Genomic DNA, 20,782 nt, shown 5'->3' on the forward strand with positions numbered 1-20,782 from the left:
CTATAAAAATGACATGTGTCAATTTTTTTAATAACATGTGAGGTGCACGTGAGTTTTTAATAAGATTTATTTCAACTTTATCCCTGCTATTAAAAAAGCATATGTTTTTCACATGTTTAAGGGACGCATGTCGCTTTTATAGACTAAGTTGAAGGAAATTCCTCTAACCTAGTTTGGAGGAAAACTCTGTCCAAAAAATAATGAGTTTAAAATGTGCAATTAATTTTTTTTAAAACTCAGTTATTACGTTTGGCAAAATTACATTCTCAACTTTAAAATAGCAGTTTAGCAATTAAAATTTGATGGGTTCAAAAAAACACCTTATTACTTGCAATTTGAAAACATGAATTTTATACGTTTTCAAATAGAAAATTTTCAAAAGCGCAATACCAAATAATTTATTGAAATCATACTTTTTGTCTATGAAATCGCAATACCAAACGTACCATAAAATAATTTCTATAATGTCTTGACGCAAAATACGTTTTTTGTGTTCTCTAATAAGAAGATGATACATCAGCATGGAACAACAAAACTAAATATTACCCAAACACCAAATGAGGACCTTCTCTATCATTGGTCGACAAAAAAAAAAAAAAAAAAAATCAGCTTTATTTAATTTGATTTCGTGTTCTAAAATGCATATCTTGGAACAGATTTGGAGTAAATGTGAGATAGTTAATGTGGTATGTCCAAGTAAGTTTTGGCCGTCAATTCACTTGTTTGGATAGATAAAATTTATAAGAACCATATCACATGATTGATCATGTTAGCAATTCTAACGCTAAAAATTGTTAGAAATTCGGTCATCCTGCAAAAAGATTTAAAAAAATAAAATAAAAAATTCTATTTGAAACTGATGTTTGTGGTGCAACTTATCTAGTTAGGTGTTCATCTTATAGAGAGGTTCGATGTCTATATATAACCACTGCTGTACAGAGTTTGTGTTTAACATCAATACAATCAGTTAACAAGGAAGCTCGTCCTCATCCTTATCTACATTTTACTTTGAATCTTTACATTGCAACCTTTCGTCTTTATATTTCAAACATTTGTTATGATTAGAAGATAATGTCTTGATAGGCCCCATCAATTTGAGCGGGATGGAGTAATTGAACAAAGCGTTGAGAGACCAGTGGCTTGGTGAGGACATTAGCTTTCTGATCTTTACTTGAAATAATACGAACTTGTAAGGATTTTGATGCCACTTTATCACGTACAAAATAAAAATCAATCTCGATGTATTTAGTGCGAGAATGGAACATCAGATTGGCCGTGAGATACATAGCACCAAGATTGTTGCACCATAGTGTAGGTGGATGGGAGAGAAAAACACCCAGCTCGCGAAGGAGATACTGTAACCACTGAAGTTCAGCGGTTGCACTTGCCAAGGCATGGTATTTAGCTTCAGTGCTAGAGCGAGACACCATAGATTGTTTCCTTACACTCCATGAGACAAGATTAGATCCCAAAACACGAGACAACAAAAAGAATGATGGAGGCTTTAGATCAATGGTATGGACTTAGGTCTGACACACACATACAATTGTTACTAAATAAATATAACAATGCATTAACCAAATGGAACTTGTTGCAAAAGAATTAGCAAATGCAGGTCATCCAGTGTAAGACAAAATGCAAGTTACAACTATACTCAACAGTCTTCCTCTATCATGGAAGCATGTGGTAACTTCTTTGACACATGGGGGCAAAAAAAATTTTATGACATCCCTCCCGGTAGTACTTGTGATGGAAGAAGAGAGAATGAAGCGAAGAAAAATAGAAGGGACAGCTACAAACCTAATGATGCACATACAACTACACAAAAACTGCATGCACCCACATTCAAAGGAAAATTGAAAAAAAAAAATAAAAAAAAAAAAGATGGAAGGTAAACCAAACGCCAATTTCAAAAACAAAAGAGCATGCTACAAATGTAAAAAGACGGGACATTTCAAAGCAAATTGTCCAAAGAGCAATGGCAGCAAGATTCAGAAAGAAATTGCTGTCACAATCATTAAAGTAATGATGGCAGAACCAATTACAAATTCATTGTGGATAGATTCGGCAGCAACTAGACATATCACAAGAAGCCGAGAATTTTTTGTAGATTTCAAGGAAAAAGCCGCCGGAGAACAAAAAGTTTACATGGGCAACAATACTTACAGTGGCTACGGCCACCCAAATTATTGATGCATGTATCACATTGTGAATTTTTGATATTTTGTTGAGGTGCATTGTCAATTTTTAAATATTGAATGTCAAATTACAAATCAGATAAAACACTGGAGGATAAAGCGCGTTTTCCCCTAAATTTATTTATTTATGAACCAACAAGATAGAAACATCTCCAGTTCAGTATAAAACCTTGGTATGTGCTACGTGTCAATCACTCCAAAGCTCCAAGCCATCCCCACTTCAAACACCAAGTACGAGCCATAATTTGATTCATGTGGGATCATGGTGAGGAGCAAGTCAATTCATAATTTTACCCCAAGATAGTCTAAACATTCTTCTCTGTTCTTTTTCTGTCTAATTTAAAAAAAAATAATAATAATAATAATATATATATATGTGTGTGTGTGTGTGTGTGTGTGTGAAGATGTGAATTCTATAGAGCTCATGATTTATTTATTTAAAAAAAAAAAAAAAAAATTGAATAGAAGAAGGGTAGGGAAGTAATTCTCTTTTATTTCGATGTCATGGCATTCTTCTTGTGTCCTCGGTCCTATTGTAATATTATTTTATAAAAAATTAAAAAATAAAAAATAAAAAATTGCTCTCATTTCTCTTGCTTAATTTTTATAAAATAATTTTCACCTAGGTTCATGAAGACACAAGGAGACCATTAGGAGAGCACCTATTATTTTTCTTTTACTGTAATGGTCATAATTAGCTGTAGAGTAATGCAGCTACCAAAGGTGTCCACCTTGAGTTTCTCAAAAGTAATGTTGTAAATTATGTTTTTATTTTATTGAGCTGATATAGCATTATTCATTAGTTCTTGATTTTATTTTATTTTTTTAATAATGGCCGATGTGGTAACCCTATCAATTCAGTGAGATAGGAATGATAGATGTGATCCCAACACCACGAGATTTTAAAGTATTTTAAATTTAAAGTTGTTACAAATATCACTCATAAAATTTAACTTGAATCTTAACATGGTTCTTGTATTTTTAATTGATTTCTATCTTTTGCTCATCTTTTGTTCATCTCTATATTAAGAGATTAGTAAATTCACTATATAAGACCACATGCAAGTTCCATATTCAATGGTAAATTTACCAAAAAAAAAAATGATAAGAAATAAGCAAGAGATGGATTTGTAACACTTATCATTTTTAATTTAGGATTGAATCAAAAATTGGTCCCTATACTTTTAGTGTGTATCAAATTCAGTCGGTGATAAAATTGGTTCTCGAGCTTTTTGGCTTTGTAAAATCACTCTTTCCTTCTACTTTTGTTTTGCCAAGTGTACCAAAAAAACCGTACTTTCAAGTCTTTTATTAAAGAGTGCTACACAATACACATTCTTCATACTCTCTAACTCAACTATGTATATCATTTCTCTTAAATATTAATAAGGAAATTGGGAGGAAAGGAGCGAAACGTTTCACTTTGAATTTTTTTTCTTTTTCCTTCGTCTAAGCAGTGAAACGTTTCCTACTACTTCTTCACGAGGGTCAAAGTACTGAACTTTGTGGCAATTTCCTGTGCAACCCAGAACCCACTTAAATTAGATGAATGAAAAAAAAAAAAAAAAACACTTCGATCCCATTGACTTTCTTCAGCAGATCAAATGCCATAAAGACACAAGTATATTGCTTTGAATGGATGCCAGAAGTTCACTTATTAAAGAATGAAACGCCACACATATTAGATGATAGACTGCAAAAATAATACAACCCCCTATTGGAAGTTTCTTGCTCAAAGCAACTAAGCAAACTAAATTACAAAATATAGGTGAAGTCAAAATGAAAGATGTAGCTAATAGAATTGCCCTCACGACCACCTTCTACAACAGTTGAAATAATTATACGAAGCTAACAATGAATTAAGTGGTGGAGCTGATGAGCCTTGTGGAGTAGTATCTAGAGCAAAATGCAGAGAGGTCGAACCTGAGAGTGAGAGGTCTACAACTGAAACTGTTTACTCTGCAGAGTTCTTCTTGTTGAGTTCAAACACAAACTTAATCAGGGAGTCCTTGATAGATAGCAACTCCGGGAACTCTTTCTTCAACTTTGAGGCATCCAACTCATTGTTGCTTCGAGGAGCCACAATCACCTTGGCTTGCTCTTCAAGTGTGAAGTTAGCCCACCTGAAGTTGGGGTCAATGTAATCCTTGTACATCTCCAGAACCTCATTATGGCTCACAACCCCCGGGTTTGTGAAGTTCCATATACCCCTCAAGTTCCGCTTTGCCATCTCAATTGAAATCGGCAGAAGCTCATCCAACACGGTCATGCTATTCGGAATGTTAACCACTTTATTATAACGAGAGATCTTTGTAATGAAGTTGCGTGGGTTGTTTAGGTCAGATGATATCGGCATCCTAACTCTTAGAGTGCAGACATTGTCATATTCATTCAACAGCTCTTCAACCTGGTTGAAAAAATCAGAGAAACTATCAGAAGAAATGCATAATCTCAGAAAGATATAGGAATAGATAATGATTCTCAATAAATTACCATAGCCTTGGTTTTGGAATAGTAAGAACCAGTGAAATTGGGTTTGTCTTCCTCTTTAAACCCAATGCCAGAACCCTCGGGATGTGCCGCATCGTACTCAAATATACACCCTGTAGCAAAATTCATCATCAAGAGCCCATTCTCTCTGCAAACATCTGCTAAGGTTAAGGTCCCAGTAACATTTGTGCGAATTGTTTCTGTTTTGTGAGACTCGCACCAATCTACATTGGGTCTACCAGTCACACCAGCAGCATTGAAAACATGGGTTGGCTTAACATTCTGAATATCTGCCACTAGTGATGACCGATCCTCTAGACGCCCTTTTCCATATTCAAAAGGAATCCCTTGTTTCTCACATATCTTCCCAAGCAGACCCCCAATCCAACCAGTCCTACCAAAGATCAAGAACTTCAAGGAATGTTTTCGAGGAGAGCCAACGCTTTTGGAAGGAGGAACCAGCATCCGGGTATTACTTGAGACATAAGAGGCAGACTTGCCCTCCTCAGACCCATCGAAGTGTCTTTCAATCCCACCAGGCATCATCAGCATTCTTGGATGAGGAAGCAGTGCCCCAGAGACGTCACCCCACCATTCAGGATTGTTAATGTACCATTCCATAGTCTTCTTCAGCCCCTCTTGCCACGTAGTCCGCTCTGACCATCCCAATATCGTCAGCTTCTGATCATCTAGAAAGTACCTCTGGTCATTAAATGGTCTGTTATCTACAAACTTGATGTTTTTCTCTGGGTCCATGGAAAAGAGTCTGCATATATCTTCGGCAACATCAATAACTCTCCTTTCCTTCTTTGTACCAATATTGTAAACATGACCTACCTCTCCCTTGTGAAGAATGACTTCAAAAGCTTCAGCAACATCTTCACAATATAAATAACTCCTCACATTGGAACCATCACCGTGAATTGGAAGAGGCTTCCCTTGCATGGCCAAGAGGATGAACTTTGGGATCAATTTTTCAGGAAACTGATTGGGTCCATAAACATTGTTCCCACGCGTCGTAATTACAGGTAACCCATATGACCTGCCATATGCCATAACAAGCATTTCTGCTCCAGCTTTTGTGGCAGAGTATGGGTTTGTTGGGAGGAGTTGAGAAGCCTCATGGTTTCCCACAACAGCATCCTCATCCGTCTCCCCATAGACCTCATCCGTACTCACATGGATGAACCTTTTGATCTGGCCAGTGACCTTGCAGGCTTCTAAAAGGACATGGGTACCATAAATATTGTTCTTGGTAAACTCAAAGCTGTTACCAAATGAGTTGTCGACATGGGTCTGGGCTGCAAAGTGCATTATAGTGTCTATAGACTCAGTGATGAGGAGGAAATTGACAAGGTCAGCACTGCCAATGTCCCCCTTGACAAACTTGAAATTGGGAGATGATTTAGAGGGAAGGAGATTTTTCAGATTTGAGCAGTAATCAAGCTTGTCAAGCACAACGATCTTGTAGTCAGGGTAGTTTCGGATGAGCCGGTTGGCGACATGGGAAGCAATGAACCCGGCAGCCCCAGTAATAAGGATGTTCTTAGGGGTATGAGTAGCCATATCAAAGCAATGTCTGCAAAAGAAACATTACAGATAACTAAGTTCTCTACAATCAGTTAAGTAAAGTTTCATACCAGATAAACAAACACGAAAGATAGATATAGATCCCATAACAAATAGCACATTTTCTTGCATCTGCTACAGAAAGATCACTTGCCCAAAAAGTAACAGAAAGAATAAAAAAATTTACTCCCAACACCTTCTGCTTCCACATTTAAACAATTGATGAACAAGATGCTTCTCAATAGCTTTTTAGAAATTAAACAACAGAATATGTACGGTTTCAAAGATAATTCGTTTTCCTCTTCTCTTTCAAAGCAGCTAACAGACCCAAACAGATAACCAAAACAAAAACAAGCAGATGGAGATCATTTATCAAAACCCAACACAAGTTACCAGATCCAACACATTCTACAGAAGCAAAAACAATCACCAGATCCATGTACATTCACAGACCCATAATCAAACTAAGCAACCCTTCTCAACAGATCTGATTTCAACAACCAGATCCCAATTGTATATCCCATAGGAGACACACACGCGCAAAAAGCACCCAGATCATATAAAGTAAATGTCCTTCACTAAATAAAAGAAAATCACATAATTAACATAAAATTATTCACCGCTGATCATAGATCTAGCAAATTTGAGAAACACCCAGATCACAGATAACTCCAAAGAAATGCAGAAACCAAAACTTTGTGCTTACCAATTAGGCCAGAGAGAGAGAGAGAGTTTCAGACAAGGAAATTGAAGACCAGAGAAGGCACGGAGAAATGGGAGATTGAAGGAGAGAAGGAGTATGGAGGGGGCCTATATATACACGCCTCTCTTATTCGGTGAGACAGTTAAGGGGAGCCATAAAATGAGCCCAAATGACGGAAATACCCTCCGCTCCCTCTTTCCTGTTACGCGGTCACACACGCTTCGTGGGACCCCTGTTTATTATGGGAGCCCCCCGCCCCATCCATGAACTCTCCTTGAATTTGAGTTCTACGATTTTTTGGAATGAAAATAGGATATTTTTATTTAATAATTTGAATTTAAAAATAATGTTAAAAGAAATGTTAGGATTCTTTCTTATTTTTTTCTAGTATTTTTCTGATCTTATGTGGATACTGTTTTATAAAAAAAATAAATAAATAAATAAAAGCAAAAAAATAACATGACCGATCCATCAGGAAAAAGAAAAAAAATAAAATAAAATAATATTTACGTAAGATCAGAAGAACATCAAAAGGAACTGTAGCATTTTTCTAATGTTAATGTTAATGTTGACATGCTTTTTAATAAAATTCAAATAATGTAACATCATTTACACCATTAGATACGCATATATTTATTTCAAATGCAGTAGAAATGATATGAAGAAATAAAGGTGTTATTGGGTTCGATATGAGGACTAGAATTTACAATAATTATTAATCAAAATTTGTAGCAATTTTTAGTGACTTTTGTGAGATAGCATAAACGGGACTCAACCACTCAAATAAATTTTGGGTTGTTAAGCCACGTATTTGAACACGATTCCTTTATATATACAAACTCATTATTTTGAAAGAGGCTTAAGAATCTCTCGAATGCTCAATGTTATCGTTTGCCCGCTAAAATAGGTAGAAAGAAAAAGCTTGACCCGACTTGTTTTCCTATAGAGGAAAATATTACACGGAGTGTCCCTCATTTTCATAGCACAATTAATCCTTGGTATGCTTTTGTTGTAATCCAGGACCGTACGATGTGTTAGGGTCTTTTGTCTTTCTTATGAAGTTGACAAAGATTGTTCTAATAACTTTGATACTATCCATTGCATTAACTTATTATTATTATTATTATTATTTGATGAGAAGAGAAAGAAATAGAGATGAAATTTGGTAATTGTTACAGATGTGATGGAAAGGTGGCACAATTGGGTAGAGCTCAGTACAATCTTACCTACCTGAGGTCGACCTCATGAAAGCTTACCCTTTTCTTTTCTTTATTTATTTATTTATTTATTTATTTTTGGAAATATATCCTATTCTATTTTAAGGGCTCGAGTCATTTATGGAAAAGATGATTGTGAGAATAAAATTGTAAACTAGTTTTAGTGAGTAGACTTTATTGGTAATTTGGTCAGAACTCAGAGCTAGACTTTTCTTCCCTTCCCCTTTTTCCATATTTGAATAAAAATAAAATAAAATAAAATAAAAAAAGGGAAAAAGAAAAAGAAAAAGAGCTAGGTAGACTTTTCTAGTAGGGGCTAAAACATTAGGCTAAGGGGAAAAAAAAAGAAAGAAGACAAAAGTAGGTTAATTCTTAAAGCTTGCACACTGTTTAATCTATAGGGATTTATGATAATTATCTGTTTAAATTGGTAGTAATTTGGGCAAATAAAATGAAAATATTCATATATAAGAGTAATTTCTTCGAATAGGCGGTCAAACAATCCAAAATTTAGTTTGACAGATATTTTTTTCTCGTATTATTTGCTTAAATTATTGAGTCATCATTACAATAATTTGAATAGATAATTACTGTAAATTTCAATATGATTTGACATAGTTAACATGATAGGGTATTAGGCTGGATGAGCCATCATTATCACTATCTTATGAAATAACGTTGCTTTTTTTTTTTTTTCTTTTTCTTTTTCCTTATTGGAAAGCAACGGTGTTCCTTCCCTAAGTAAATGCTTTTTCCTTTACCTCTGTTTTCTTTTTTTTCTTTTTCTTTTTTCCCTTTTTTGTCTTTTTGTTTATTGGGAGGGTAAGATGATTAAATTGGCTTGATTGTGATAATGGATCTAATACTTACCTCACCCAATGAAAAATGATGATTAAATGGACTTGATTGTGATTGTGATTGCGAATCTGTGATACTGGCTTTGGTTCTGTCTTCATGACTCATGAGTATTCTAATTGGAATATTCTTATTATTTATTTCAAATGCATCTGTTTTTTTTTTTTTCAAAAACTAATCCAATGTCATTATTTTCTTATATGGTTCTCATAGATGGTTTTTCCGCATAACTAGCATTCTCATTTAGAATTTGACATATTAGTGGATCTAGTTAGCATAGAATAAAAATAATATTAAAAAGAAAAAAAGAAAAGAAACTGTAAGAAAATTCATTTAAGATATTGCCTTTATGTCACATTTTAATTTACAGTATTTATTATAATTATGGTTACGATATTGGGGAATTTATTCTAGCAAAAGATAGCACATAGCCTGTCAAGATTCACACTATCCTTATAGGGGAAGACTCTTTGGGTGGACGACTACCCATCATGCATACAGTCTCAAGTTTCTTTTGAGCAATTTTCTCAATAATCAATGAAGTTGATTGATTTTCAAATATATATATATATATATATATATATATATATATATATATATATCTAGCAAAAGATGTTATGGAACTCAAAAGGATGTTATGAAATTTATTTTATTGAATGATTTTGCTCCTTGATGAGAGAAACAAAATCAATAACAATTAAGAACAAAGGTCCCTAACCTATCGATAAAAAGCCATGTATATTTTATCATTTGACATTGATAGGTATAGGTCAGAAGAACCTTTTTTCTCTATATTTTTTTTCTGTTGTCAGCTCTCTGATTGTTCAAGAAATGTGTTCTTCATTACGCTTGAGTAAAGCAATAACCGAAGGTATTTATATAATTAAATTATTCCGCTACTAATTTATATTGTTAATTAGTATTTAATTATATATTGTTTACAGAAACATCTCGTTGATGATTTTCTAGGCATGCTGTACTTCCTCAAACATTTTTTCATGAATTATCTTTAGATATAAAGGAAATTGAATTTTGGCTTGAAAAGATACACCTCTTGTAGTAAGTTGACTTTTTTTTTTTTTTTTTTCTAGTAAGTTGACTTGATTTGTTCATATATGTAGTAATATATTTTATCACCCTAAATCCATACAGAAAAAGAGTTTAGACCATTCACCTCCAATTTAAGAACCTCCTACTTTTTTCAATATTAAATGAGATTGGGATCTCTAGCAATTTGAACGGTAATGGTGAGAGAACCTATATAAAATTCCAACACGAGAGCTCATATTCCAATCACCATTTCACCTCATGGAACCGCAAACCACCAATTCCCCTAAAGCCATTGAAGGAGGAAAAATTGGTGGTATTGATTTTAATTTGGAAGTTGATGGCGATTAAACCAGTGAAATAGGTGTTGGTGTGGATACTAAATTGTGGCGAATAATAAAAGACTTGCAGTAAAAATTTTAGTACCCTTAACAGTATTTTTTATATTTAATCAAGTAAAAACTTCTTTTTCTTTTTTTTTATATCACAAAAACTTCTTTAACTTAGTGGAGTTTATATGAAGGGTGAGCTAGGTTAATATTTTTAAAATATTATTTACATGATTAATTGATTGACAGATTGATTATTAGAAAAACCTTATTCTCAAATATTAATGTTGCATGACAAAGGAATTTAGGAAAACAAAAATAAAATCACATAATGGTTGATGTGGGATTAACAAATAATTGGTTGTTATGTCGTGGGATATTAATTAATCTATCACTCCATACGCATGGGATATTGATATTAGTAGTTAATACCATCAAAATCTCGGTCATCAAAGATTCACTTCTAATTATTTATTATTTAGTATTTAGTATGCCGATGTTTTTATTTTTCCACATACTTGGGCACTTGGGGGAATGATTCCACTCTAGGAATGACACGTGTTCCTTGCAAGTTGGTCCTCGTTGGGAAGTCCACATTGGATGACGGACCATGTCATGGCTTCTAAGAATGATAATATTATTTTTTTATTTTTTTATTAATGGAGTGTGAAAATTAAACCAACAGTTTTTGAACTAGTCAGTTCTGACGTTTCAGGTATTGAAAAATATCATACAATGATCACCCTTATTAAATAAACTAGAGTCCTCTTTTTGACTTTTTCTTATATAAAAACATTGACCCCGTATTTATGCTTAATAATTATTTAATTATTTAAGAGAACTGCTTCTTAACAAATGATGATTTTTTTTATCCTAAATTAAGGATTTAGTTAATTGATTGATAGTTAAGTGTTTTTTTTTTTTTTTTTATATGTAATTTAATTATGTGTGCCACATGTCGCAATTTTATTGGCTTGATGTGGCACACTAAATAAATCTATTAACTCAATGGATGAAATTTAATTGCAAAGAGTAAATTATTTTTTTGGTATACTAATATACCTCAAAAACTTCTGAATTCATTTTGATACCATATAGAGTTAATTATAAATTACATAAACCATGATTCTAAATAAAACACCTTACTTTCAAACAATCCTAGAAAATTGGTCACATGGCATTGTTAAAATGGAATACAAACAAAGGTAAGCTAATTCGAGATACCACTCTCCTAAAAAAGTAGGACATACATGGACTAATGATACATGTTTTAATTGTTTTGTATTCCTCAAAATTAATGTAGCTTTTAAAATAACTATTAAATTTGTGCTAAATTACTATTAAATTTTAATCCAATAATAATTTTAAAAATTACATATTTTTTAAGGAACATAATAAAGACATTTAGCATTAATCCACGTACAACATGTTTTCCATTTTCTTTCCTCCTGGAAGCCCTAGTTAAATAAAGGACTCAGCCACCAACTTAACAAGGAATTAGGATCCAAATGAACGGGAAAATATCCAATTAGTTATAGTGAAAGGGTATTTTTGTCCTCTCAAAAAGTGAAAAGACAAAAATACATCTCCACTCTAACTAACTTCCTTAACAAGACAACTGCCCATGAACAACTAAACCAATTACCAAACTCACCCCTACTAAACACATTAGCTATACATCTACTAATTAAATAGAAAAGAAAAATCCCAATCCTTTCATTTAATTTGAAAATAATGATTAAGATTTGAGAAAATGTACATAATAAAATACCATAAAAAATCTAAATAATCACGATGTCTTTAATTTTACTTCCTTACTTTTCATTTACTTATTTTTCCCCACTTCAAACATCCTCTTTTTTGTCGTTTAAATGGACACAGAGATCTCAAGGGTGAGAGTTTGCATAATATTACATGACAGTATAGTAGTAGATACATATGATCTTACAACATGAAAAAACACAATTTAGAGGATGGAACGAGCTAGTTGAAATGATGATTAATGTTTACATTTCCAACAATCTCCAATTTTCCAACTCTAAAGTCCAGAAGAATTACCATGTACACTGCACATATCAAAAGACCTTCGAGAATTTGGTTGGATGGTCATGTAAAGATATAAACTTCATCGTATCCCTTCCTACAGTCACAGAGCAAATGAAATTCAATCAGTAAATCCATGTGCAAGCAATAACACAATGCAGTCTTACAGGCTATTTAGGCTTACCCAGCCTTCCCACAATATGTGGGACTGTAATTGTAAATGAGATTATCCAGTACTTTTCCAGCAGGTGGCCTGTTCAATGATTTCCTAGCCTCACTGCACCAAAATACAGGGGTCAACTCAGTTCAGAGCGAATATTTGTAAAGAAGCCCTGATTTAGGTCTTGGTCAGAACATAATTTGAAGTATGACAACATTTCAACAGAATATTCTGAAATTTCAGGCTATATATATATAATTGTCACTTTATACCAACATTTTTTATCTCATTTTTTCCTTCTAAAAACACTCGGATGAAGTAGCCTAAGAGGGAAAAAAAAATGAAAAAACAGACATTTGGAAATATGACAAAATAATACAAACATATAGGTCTGCAAGGGAGCAATTTGATTTTGTTCAGCAGTAGGACTGTAGACCTAAATATGATGTCAAAAATACGTAAGAGTCAAAATCCATGCAAAAAAGTTATCTACAGCTCCAACGGGGGGAGGGGGATGGACAGTGTCCAGGTTTAAAATCATATTTGTATTTCAAGACTCAATATTAATGTGAGTCTAACGAAGAGTAAATTAGCCAAATTCATTCCCTGCCTGGGTGGAAACCTAATCCAACTTTTCCAAGTTGCCAAATATATCACCAACAGTACACTCCAGGGTTTCTCAATTTTTATCAGTTCGGACGGATTTCATCACATTCTATATTATTCCTTCAAGGTCTTCATTAAAATATTGATCGTAAGAAAATGGGGCCTTCCTTATAATTGGTTTTAGGTATTGCTATGCAAAACATCTTTCTACCTTATCACCGACTTCTGAGGGCCTATTAAATTAAAAAATTTGAGAAACCATTTTTGTTGCCTACATTTTCACACATAACATGATGGTGATATTGTTGGCTTGTCAAATGTTTGAACTCCAGGACAGTTGGTTGCAATATTAAAAATCTGCTCCATTAACTAGATCATAACTTTTCACGTTATTAAGTCTAAAGAACTAACCTGACCAAAAAGTTTGCAACATGTTGCGTCACCTGAACTGCATCCTCCGAGTGTGGAATCATTGATAAGCCCCATTCAAAAGCGTTTTTCTGCACAGTGCATATATATGAGACACAGACTGGTGCTACCACCGCCCCAATAATAGAAGAAAAAGAAAACATAAGGGGGAGAGAGAGAGAGAGAGAGAGAGATTGACACATGCATCTAAAGATTTAGGTTTGCAACTATATTGCAGTTCAGTAAAGCTGTAACACAGCACACATCAGCCAACTAAGACATTAATGAATCCATTTGGACAACTCATCATCATACTCTAGTATTATACATCTTTGATCAAATGACCATTACATAATGAACCTATCTCTTTTCTGGTATAGCATCCGACCAAGTACAAAACATATTCAGCACTAAAAATAATATCAATTGTAAGGTATCACTTACTCCAATTCCCTTATTGTTTACTCAATGTGGTAGAGCCAACATAATCCTCTCTAGTTTGGATGAAAAAATTTACAAGTATGCTCATGGGCTACACTATCTGAAAAGCAGGAAAACATACGTGTGTTTTTTTTGGTTTTAAATCTTACATAAAATGACCATCACGTGGTACAAAAGGGCCTGATTGGTTGTGTTTTTTTTTTTTTTTTTTGTTCTTCTGATGAAAAAAAAAAAGAAAAAAAAAGTAACCACCTGCATTGAATTCAAAAATTGGAATAATACTTGCCTGCAGGCTATGCACATCCACTTACATCTGTTACAGATTTTATACATTTCATTCTTAGGACTACATAGCCAGGTCGTGAGCAAAAAGCGAAACGTTCTTTAGCCTTAAGATGGTTATACTACTTACTATAATATGTACATGGGGTGGAGCAAGAGGTAATCGCTTCAAAGTCGGGTATTTGAATGGTACTGAAATTTCTCGCCTACAATTTGTGTCATAACATTTTATATTTGGGGTCGACGCCGGAATCAACCCAGAGGGTGCCGGAGACGCAATTTTTGCCGGAAAATCCTCAGAGGTCGCCGATTTGTCATGTGGGGCCTGGAGCTGCTGGGGCAGGTACGGATGAGGGATCAGTCCAGTTTCCGGTGGAGATACTCTCTCGTCCGAATATAGGAATGGTAGGGGGGGGCTGTTTGCAGGAGTTTTGTCGGGGGGAGACAAGCAGTATGAGTCAGCAGGTTCTTGTTGGAGAGAAAGGAGTGGAATGTATGCCAGCAATGGTGCCTATTGGGCCTGGTTCTGGTTTGGAAGAGGATAGTACCTCAGAGACAGCTGGGTTGGAGGACTTGGGGCCAGGGATGATTTCTTCCAGCTGGGTAGTTAATAATTGTCTCAATTTTTGCCCTAAAATTGGCATACCTGATGGAGGGAAGAAAGGGGATTTGGAGTTTTTATTCAACTCTATTGAAGCTTCTAGAATGCAGGGTGATTCTGTTTTGGGAGGCATCTCTGCCTATGTTCCAGCCCCAACAGGAATTAAGGAGCTCAAGGAGTGTGAGAGGGGCACATTGGTGGATCAATGAAGCTTAACATCGTAGCATGGAATGTGAGAGGGTTGAATGCCCTCAAGAAAAGGTTGCGTATTAGGGGTCATTTGAAAGAATGGAGTGTAGATATTGTGTGTTTAATTGAGACTAAGATGGAGGTTATTTCCCGAGAGGTGGTTCATAGTCTTTGGGGAGGTCAACATGTGGGGTGGAAGTTTAAAGGGTCTAATGGTTTGTCAGGGGGGATTTTATTGATGTGGGATAAGAGGGTGGTGGAGTGTAAGGAGGATTGTGTGGGGCTTTTCTCCTTGGCATGCTCTTTTCAAAATGTGGAGGACAATTGGAAGTGGGCTTTTGGGGGAGTGTATGGTCCGAATGAGGATGGGGAAAGAAGGGCCCTTTGGGAAGAATTGGCGGGTTTGATGAATGTGTGGGAGGTTCCTTGGTGTCTTGGAGGGGATTTTAATATTGTTCGGTTTCCTAGTGAGCGTTCCAGTGTTTTGTACTATTCCACTAGCATGATGGATTTTTTCGGACTTCATCTCAGAGAACAACTTGGTGGACATGCCTATGATGGGGAGTCAATTTACGTGGTCTAATAATCAAGAAAATGAGAGTTGGTCTAGGATTGACCGATTCTTGATATCCTCGGATTGGGAAGATCATTTCCCTGCAGTGTCACAAAGAAGACTTTAGCGCTTGATTTCCGATCACTTCCCTTTACTATTGGATTGCGGGGCTCTTTGCGGAGGTAATAAATGCTTTAGATTTGAGAATATGTGGCTTAAAGCTGAAGGTTTTGTTGACGAGGTTAGGTCTTGGTGGGGGTCTTATTCGGTGGAGGGTTTACCTAGTTTTGTGCTAGCTAAGAAGTTGAAATCCCTTAAATTGGATTTGAAAAAGTGGAATGAGGAGGTGTTTGGGGACATTGGGAGGAAGAAAAAAGAGCTGTTGAGAGGTATTCAGGAGTTGGTTGAGTTGGCAGAGGTAAGGGGCTTAGCCCAAGAGGAGAAGGCCCAAAAGGCGGATATGGTGAAAGATTTGGAGAACACCTTATTGTGTGAAGAAATTCATTGGCGCCAAAAATCGAGAGTTTTGTGGCTCAAGGAGGGGGACCGCAATACTCGTTTCTTTCATAAAATGGCTAACTCTCATCGCAGGTATAATCGTGTGGAAGTGCTTCGTATTAACGGCGTTTTATCCGATGATCCGGCTGAGGTAAAAGATCACATTGTGAGGTATTATCAAAGCTTATATTCGGAACAAAGCACGTGGCGACCTAGAATGGACAACCAGCCTTTTTTGTCCATTGATGAGGAGGATAAAAGGTGGTTAGAAAGAGATTTTGAGGAAAAGGAAGTTTGGGAGGTGGTTAAAGGTATGGATGGTGATAAGGCTCCAGGTCCGGATGGCTTCTCCATGGCTTTTTTTCAAGCTTGTTGGGGTGTTATTAAGAATGATGTTATGGCTGTTTTTGCCGAGTTCCATTGTAGACGACAGCTGGAGAAAAGCTTGAATGCAACTTTTATTTCCTTGATCCCAAAAAAGGCGGAAGCGGTGGAGATGAAGGACTTTCGGCCCATTAGCTTGGTGGGAGGGGTGTACAAAATTGTATCTAAGGTTCTTGCCAACAGGATGAGAACTGTGTTGGGTAAGATCATATCCTACTCTCAAAATGCTTTTATTGGGGGTCGTCAAATCCTAGATTCGGTTCTTATTGCAAATGAATGTGTGGATAGTTGTATGAAGTCAGGGGTGCCAGGTGTTCTTTGCAAATTAGATTTGGAGAAGGCCTACGACCATGTTAATTGGGACTTTGTGTTGTATTTGCTGCATAGATGTGGTTTTGGCGAGAGGTGGAGGGCTTGGATAGAGTGGTGTATTACGTCGGTAAGATTTTCCATTCTTGTGAATGGTTCTCCGGAAGGCTTCTTTAATAGCTCGAGGGGAATTCGGCAAGGGGACCCGCTTTCTCCGTTACTTTTTGTGCTTGTTATGGAGGCATTGAGTAAGATGGTGAATGCGACGGTTGACTTAGGCTTTTTGACTGGCTTCTCGGTGGGAAATAGGGTTTTATCGGAGTTGGTGGTCTCTCACTCTTTATTTGCTGATGACACCTTGATTTTTTGTGAAGCTTCGATCGAGCAAATCCGGTATGTGCGGCTCATTCTTTTGTGTTTTGAAGCTGTTTCGGGTTTGAGAGTGAATCTTGGAAAGTCTAAAATTGTGGCTATTGGGGAGGTGGAGAACATTGAGGGTTTAGCAGATATCCTTGGGTGTAGTGTTGCCGATTTGCCTATGAAGTATTTGGGTCTCCCTCTTGGGGCGGCGCATAAGGATACAGCTATGTGGAATGATGTGATCGAAAAGATGGAGCGTCAGATGGCAGGTTGGAAGAGAATGTATCTCTCTAAAGGAGGTCGTTTAACCCTCATTAAGAGTACGCTCTCTAATCTACCGACTTACTTTTTGTCTCTGCTTCCGATCCCTATGAGTGTAGCCAAAAGACTTGAGAAAGTTCAAAGAGATTTCTTATGGGGAGGGATGGGAGACGAGCCTAAGATGCATCTTGTCAATTGGAATCAAGTCTGTCGTCCCCTTCGGTACGGCGGGCTTGGCATTCGAAAGTTGCATCAGTTTAATCAAGCTCTCTTAGGAAAATGGCTTTGGAGGTATGCGAATGAGAGTGAGGCTCTATGGTATAAGGTTATCAAATCTAAGTATGGAGATCAGGATGGTGGGTGGTGCACAAAGAAGGTCTCGGGTTCCCATGGTGTGGGCTTATGGAAACACATTCGTCAAGGTTGGGATTTTTTTGCCAAAGGCATCCGTTTTGAGGTGGGGGTGGGTTCGAAAGTTCGTTTTTGGCATGATATTTGGTGTGGGGATTCCGCTTTGAAGCATGCTTTCCCGCCCTTGTTCAACATTGCCAGACATAAAGAAGCTTGGGTGAAGGATAACTTCATGTGGAGGAGTGGGGTGGTCGAGTGGAATGTCATTTTTGTGCGGCCCGTACAGGACTGGGAGATGGATTTGATTTCTGCTTTCTTGGACCGGTTGTACTCTTGCAAGATATCCACAGGTTCTGAGGATCGTATTCGATGGTCATCGTCTAAGAAAGGCAAGTTCGAGGTTAAGTCACTTTTCAAGGCTTTGTCTAATTTAGATCGTGAGGTGTTTCCTTGGAAGAGCATTTGGCGTACTAAGGTGACTATGCGAGTGGCTTTTTTTGGGTGGACCGCGGCCTTAGGCAAGATTTTGACTCACGACACCCTACGGAAGAGGAACTTTGTGATAGTGGAGTGGTGTTGTATGTGCAAGAAGAATGGAGAGTCAGTCGATCATCTTCTTCTTTATTGCGAGACAGCGAGCATTCTTTGGCATACTATTTTTGATCGTTTTGGATTGCATTGGGTCATGCCTTGCAAGGTGAGGGGCTTGTTCGATTGCTGGTGGTCGGGAGGTCGGTCCCGAAGTGCGGTAGTGTGGAAGATGATTCCTCTGTGTCTTATGTGGTGTATTTGGAATGAAAGGAATGCTAGATGCTTTGAGAACTCCACTAGGACCATAGAGGAATTGACCAATTTCTTCTTCTTTACTTTGTATTCCTGGACAGCCGCTTGGCTTGCTCCTATAGGGATCAGTTTCTCTGATTTCCTTTTTCATTTTTCTCCCTCTTAGGCGCTCTCTTTTATACTTCCCGTGTATGTGGGTTGCACCCCTCTACGCTTTTTATATCATTATTACTTATCAAAAAAAAAAAAAACATTTTATATTGAACTCACGCCTGTTGTTCATGTATTGGAGATCTGGCATCAACTATTAAATCCTCACTCATTCCCACGATATTGTTTGTTTATTCTTTAAATTCAGATCTGCCCTAAGAAACAACTTATAAAAGCCTTTTAACTGTAAGTGGAAGTTGGCTCTGTGATAAGATGAGAAACAACTAATAAGTATTTCTTGCCAAGGCAAAATAATAACTGGCCTACAACTTGGATCACATTGTGGAACACTTGACAGACTGCACCAGGGACAAAGAAACTTTCAGCAGAGGAATTCAAGATATTATATAGATTCTAAATATTTGCTCAAGTAGCCAAAAGGAATTTCATGCTTGTTCATCATTATGTCAGCGAAAAACTATGACTAAAAATATGAAGATAAACTTGAGTGCAGTTTTGCCAGCTAACTCCAAAACGGTAGTGAATTTGCATGATTAAAAAAAAATGGAGAAAAAAACACTAACACACTTACACAGGTTCTTATTCTAAATGAAACTAGAATGTATTAGAAGTCTTCAAGGAGACTCATGTCATATAATTGAGATCAATGTGGTATCACATTTTAGGCCCTAACGTTCCTTTGCTACTGAAATGCCTAGCGTATGTTTTCTATAACCAAGATGATAATGTAAGAGACATCCAAAATCTAATCATGGAGGAGCATATGAGAAAATATGGAATGCATAGAGTAAACAGATACTTGCTATCATGCATTAGTGGATAATCATGTGTAAAAAGATAATGAGAAGCACAATATAAGAATACCTCTGGATGCCATTGGAAGGCAGTCACGGGATAACTATGTGCATGTACTGTGGAGACATAGACCTGATATAAATATCATCAATCTCAGAATGCTTCAAGGGGATAGAATAATACAAAGATTTGAATAAATCCCTCACAGGATTCTCAGATTTAGTCAAATATGTCATGAGACTTTGTGAATCATATAAGTTAAAATGGCTCGGTTACATTCAGTACCTTATTATCTTCATCTGTGCTAGCAGTCAAAATCTTAAAAAAGCTGGATAGATTCTGGTTCTCTTGAAACCTTTCAGGCGAAATTCCATACTGTCCCATTAAGAAAACAGATAAATTTAGATAATCTATTTTTTTACCCTCAGAAAACAGGTAAAACTAGATATAACCAAAATGGTTCTAAAAACATACAACTGTAAAAATAGACAACAGGATGTAAAGAAAACACAAAAGAACAAATAAATTGCACCTTTTTTTTCTTCTAATTTTTTTGATAGGCAAACACAGCACATACAGATATAGGTTTGAACCTGTGATCACCCTCGACACCTTTTTAACAGATGAGATGTCATTTGGTTCCATTGAAGTCAAAGAATTATATATTTTATGCCTCATTAAAGCGATTTGGATTGAAGGTCAAAACCCAAATCCCTTTCATAAAGTTTTCAGTCCAAATGCAACTTTAAGACTGGGTCAAAGAGGATAATTATTACAGATACCCAAATCATAGAGACTATTATAGATTCCCAACTCATACCAGACTTCGTCAAGGTTGGGAATCTATAATGATTCCCAATATGATTATTTCCCAGTGTATGACACTAATACCAAAAAAAGAAAAAAAAAAGAAAAAAAAAAGGGTAATACAACATGATATGTGGGAATTAATGCTTAGTTCATGAAACAAGAAATTAAATGCTTGTTGCAAATCACAAGAAGCATTAGAATTAAGCAAGAAAAAATTATGATATTCATAACTAGAAGCAAACATGACAAATTTTGTCTCCACTTACACGATGGTTTTGCATGACAAGACAATCTGTACTCAATTTGTTAAGCAAATCTGGAGGAAATCTGCAAAATAATATATATCAAGTTGCAGTGTTATTGCTGAAA

The 20,782-nt window shown here is 36.0% G+C and overlaps 2 protein-coding genes across 2 annotated transcripts; both read right to left on the reverse strand.

Annotated features, from left to right (window-relative positions):
- Nucleotides 1-3,795: 3,795 nt before the first annotated feature.
- LOC132174724 (trifunctional UDP-glucose 4,6-dehydratase/UDP-4-keto-6-deoxy-D-glucose 3,5-epimerase/UDP-4-keto-L-rhamnose-reductase RHM1) lies at nt 3,796-7,079 on the reverse strand. Its single transcript, XM_059586375.1, has 3 exons — nt 6,964-7,079; nt 4,692-6,267; nt 3,796-4,605 (listed from the first exon to the last, which is right to left on the reverse strand). Exons 2-3 carry the CDS (start codon nt 6,252-6,254, stop codon nt 4,153-4,155), a joined length of 2,016 nt encoding a protein of 671 aa, XP_059442358.1. The 5' UTR covers nt 6,255-6,267; nt 6,964-7,079; the 3' UTR covers nt 3,796-4,152.
- Nucleotides 7,080-12,190: 5,111 nt separating this feature from the next.
- LOC132175089 (gamma-glutamyl hydrolase 1-like) lies at nt 12,191-20,782 on the reverse strand. Its single transcript, XM_059586906.1, has 6 exons — nt 20,680-20,782; nt 19,889-19,978; nt 19,673-19,735; nt 13,629-13,717; nt 12,636-12,728; nt 12,191-12,548 (listed from the first exon to the last, which is right to left on the reverse strand). The coding sequence occupies exons 1-6, from the start codon at nt 20,692-20,694 to the stop codon at nt 12,515-12,517; spliced, it is 384 nt and encodes a 127-aa protein (XP_059442889.1). The 5' UTR covers nt 20,695-20,782; the 3' UTR covers nt 12,191-12,514.

The sequence above is a fragment of the Corylus avellana genome, chromosome ca3 (genome assembly GCF_901000735.1).
Source record: "Corylus avellana chromosome ca3, CavTom2PMs-1.0".
Classification (NCBI taxonomy): domain Eukaryota; kingdom Viridiplantae; phylum Streptophyta; class Magnoliopsida; order Fagales; family Betulaceae; genus Corylus; species Corylus avellana.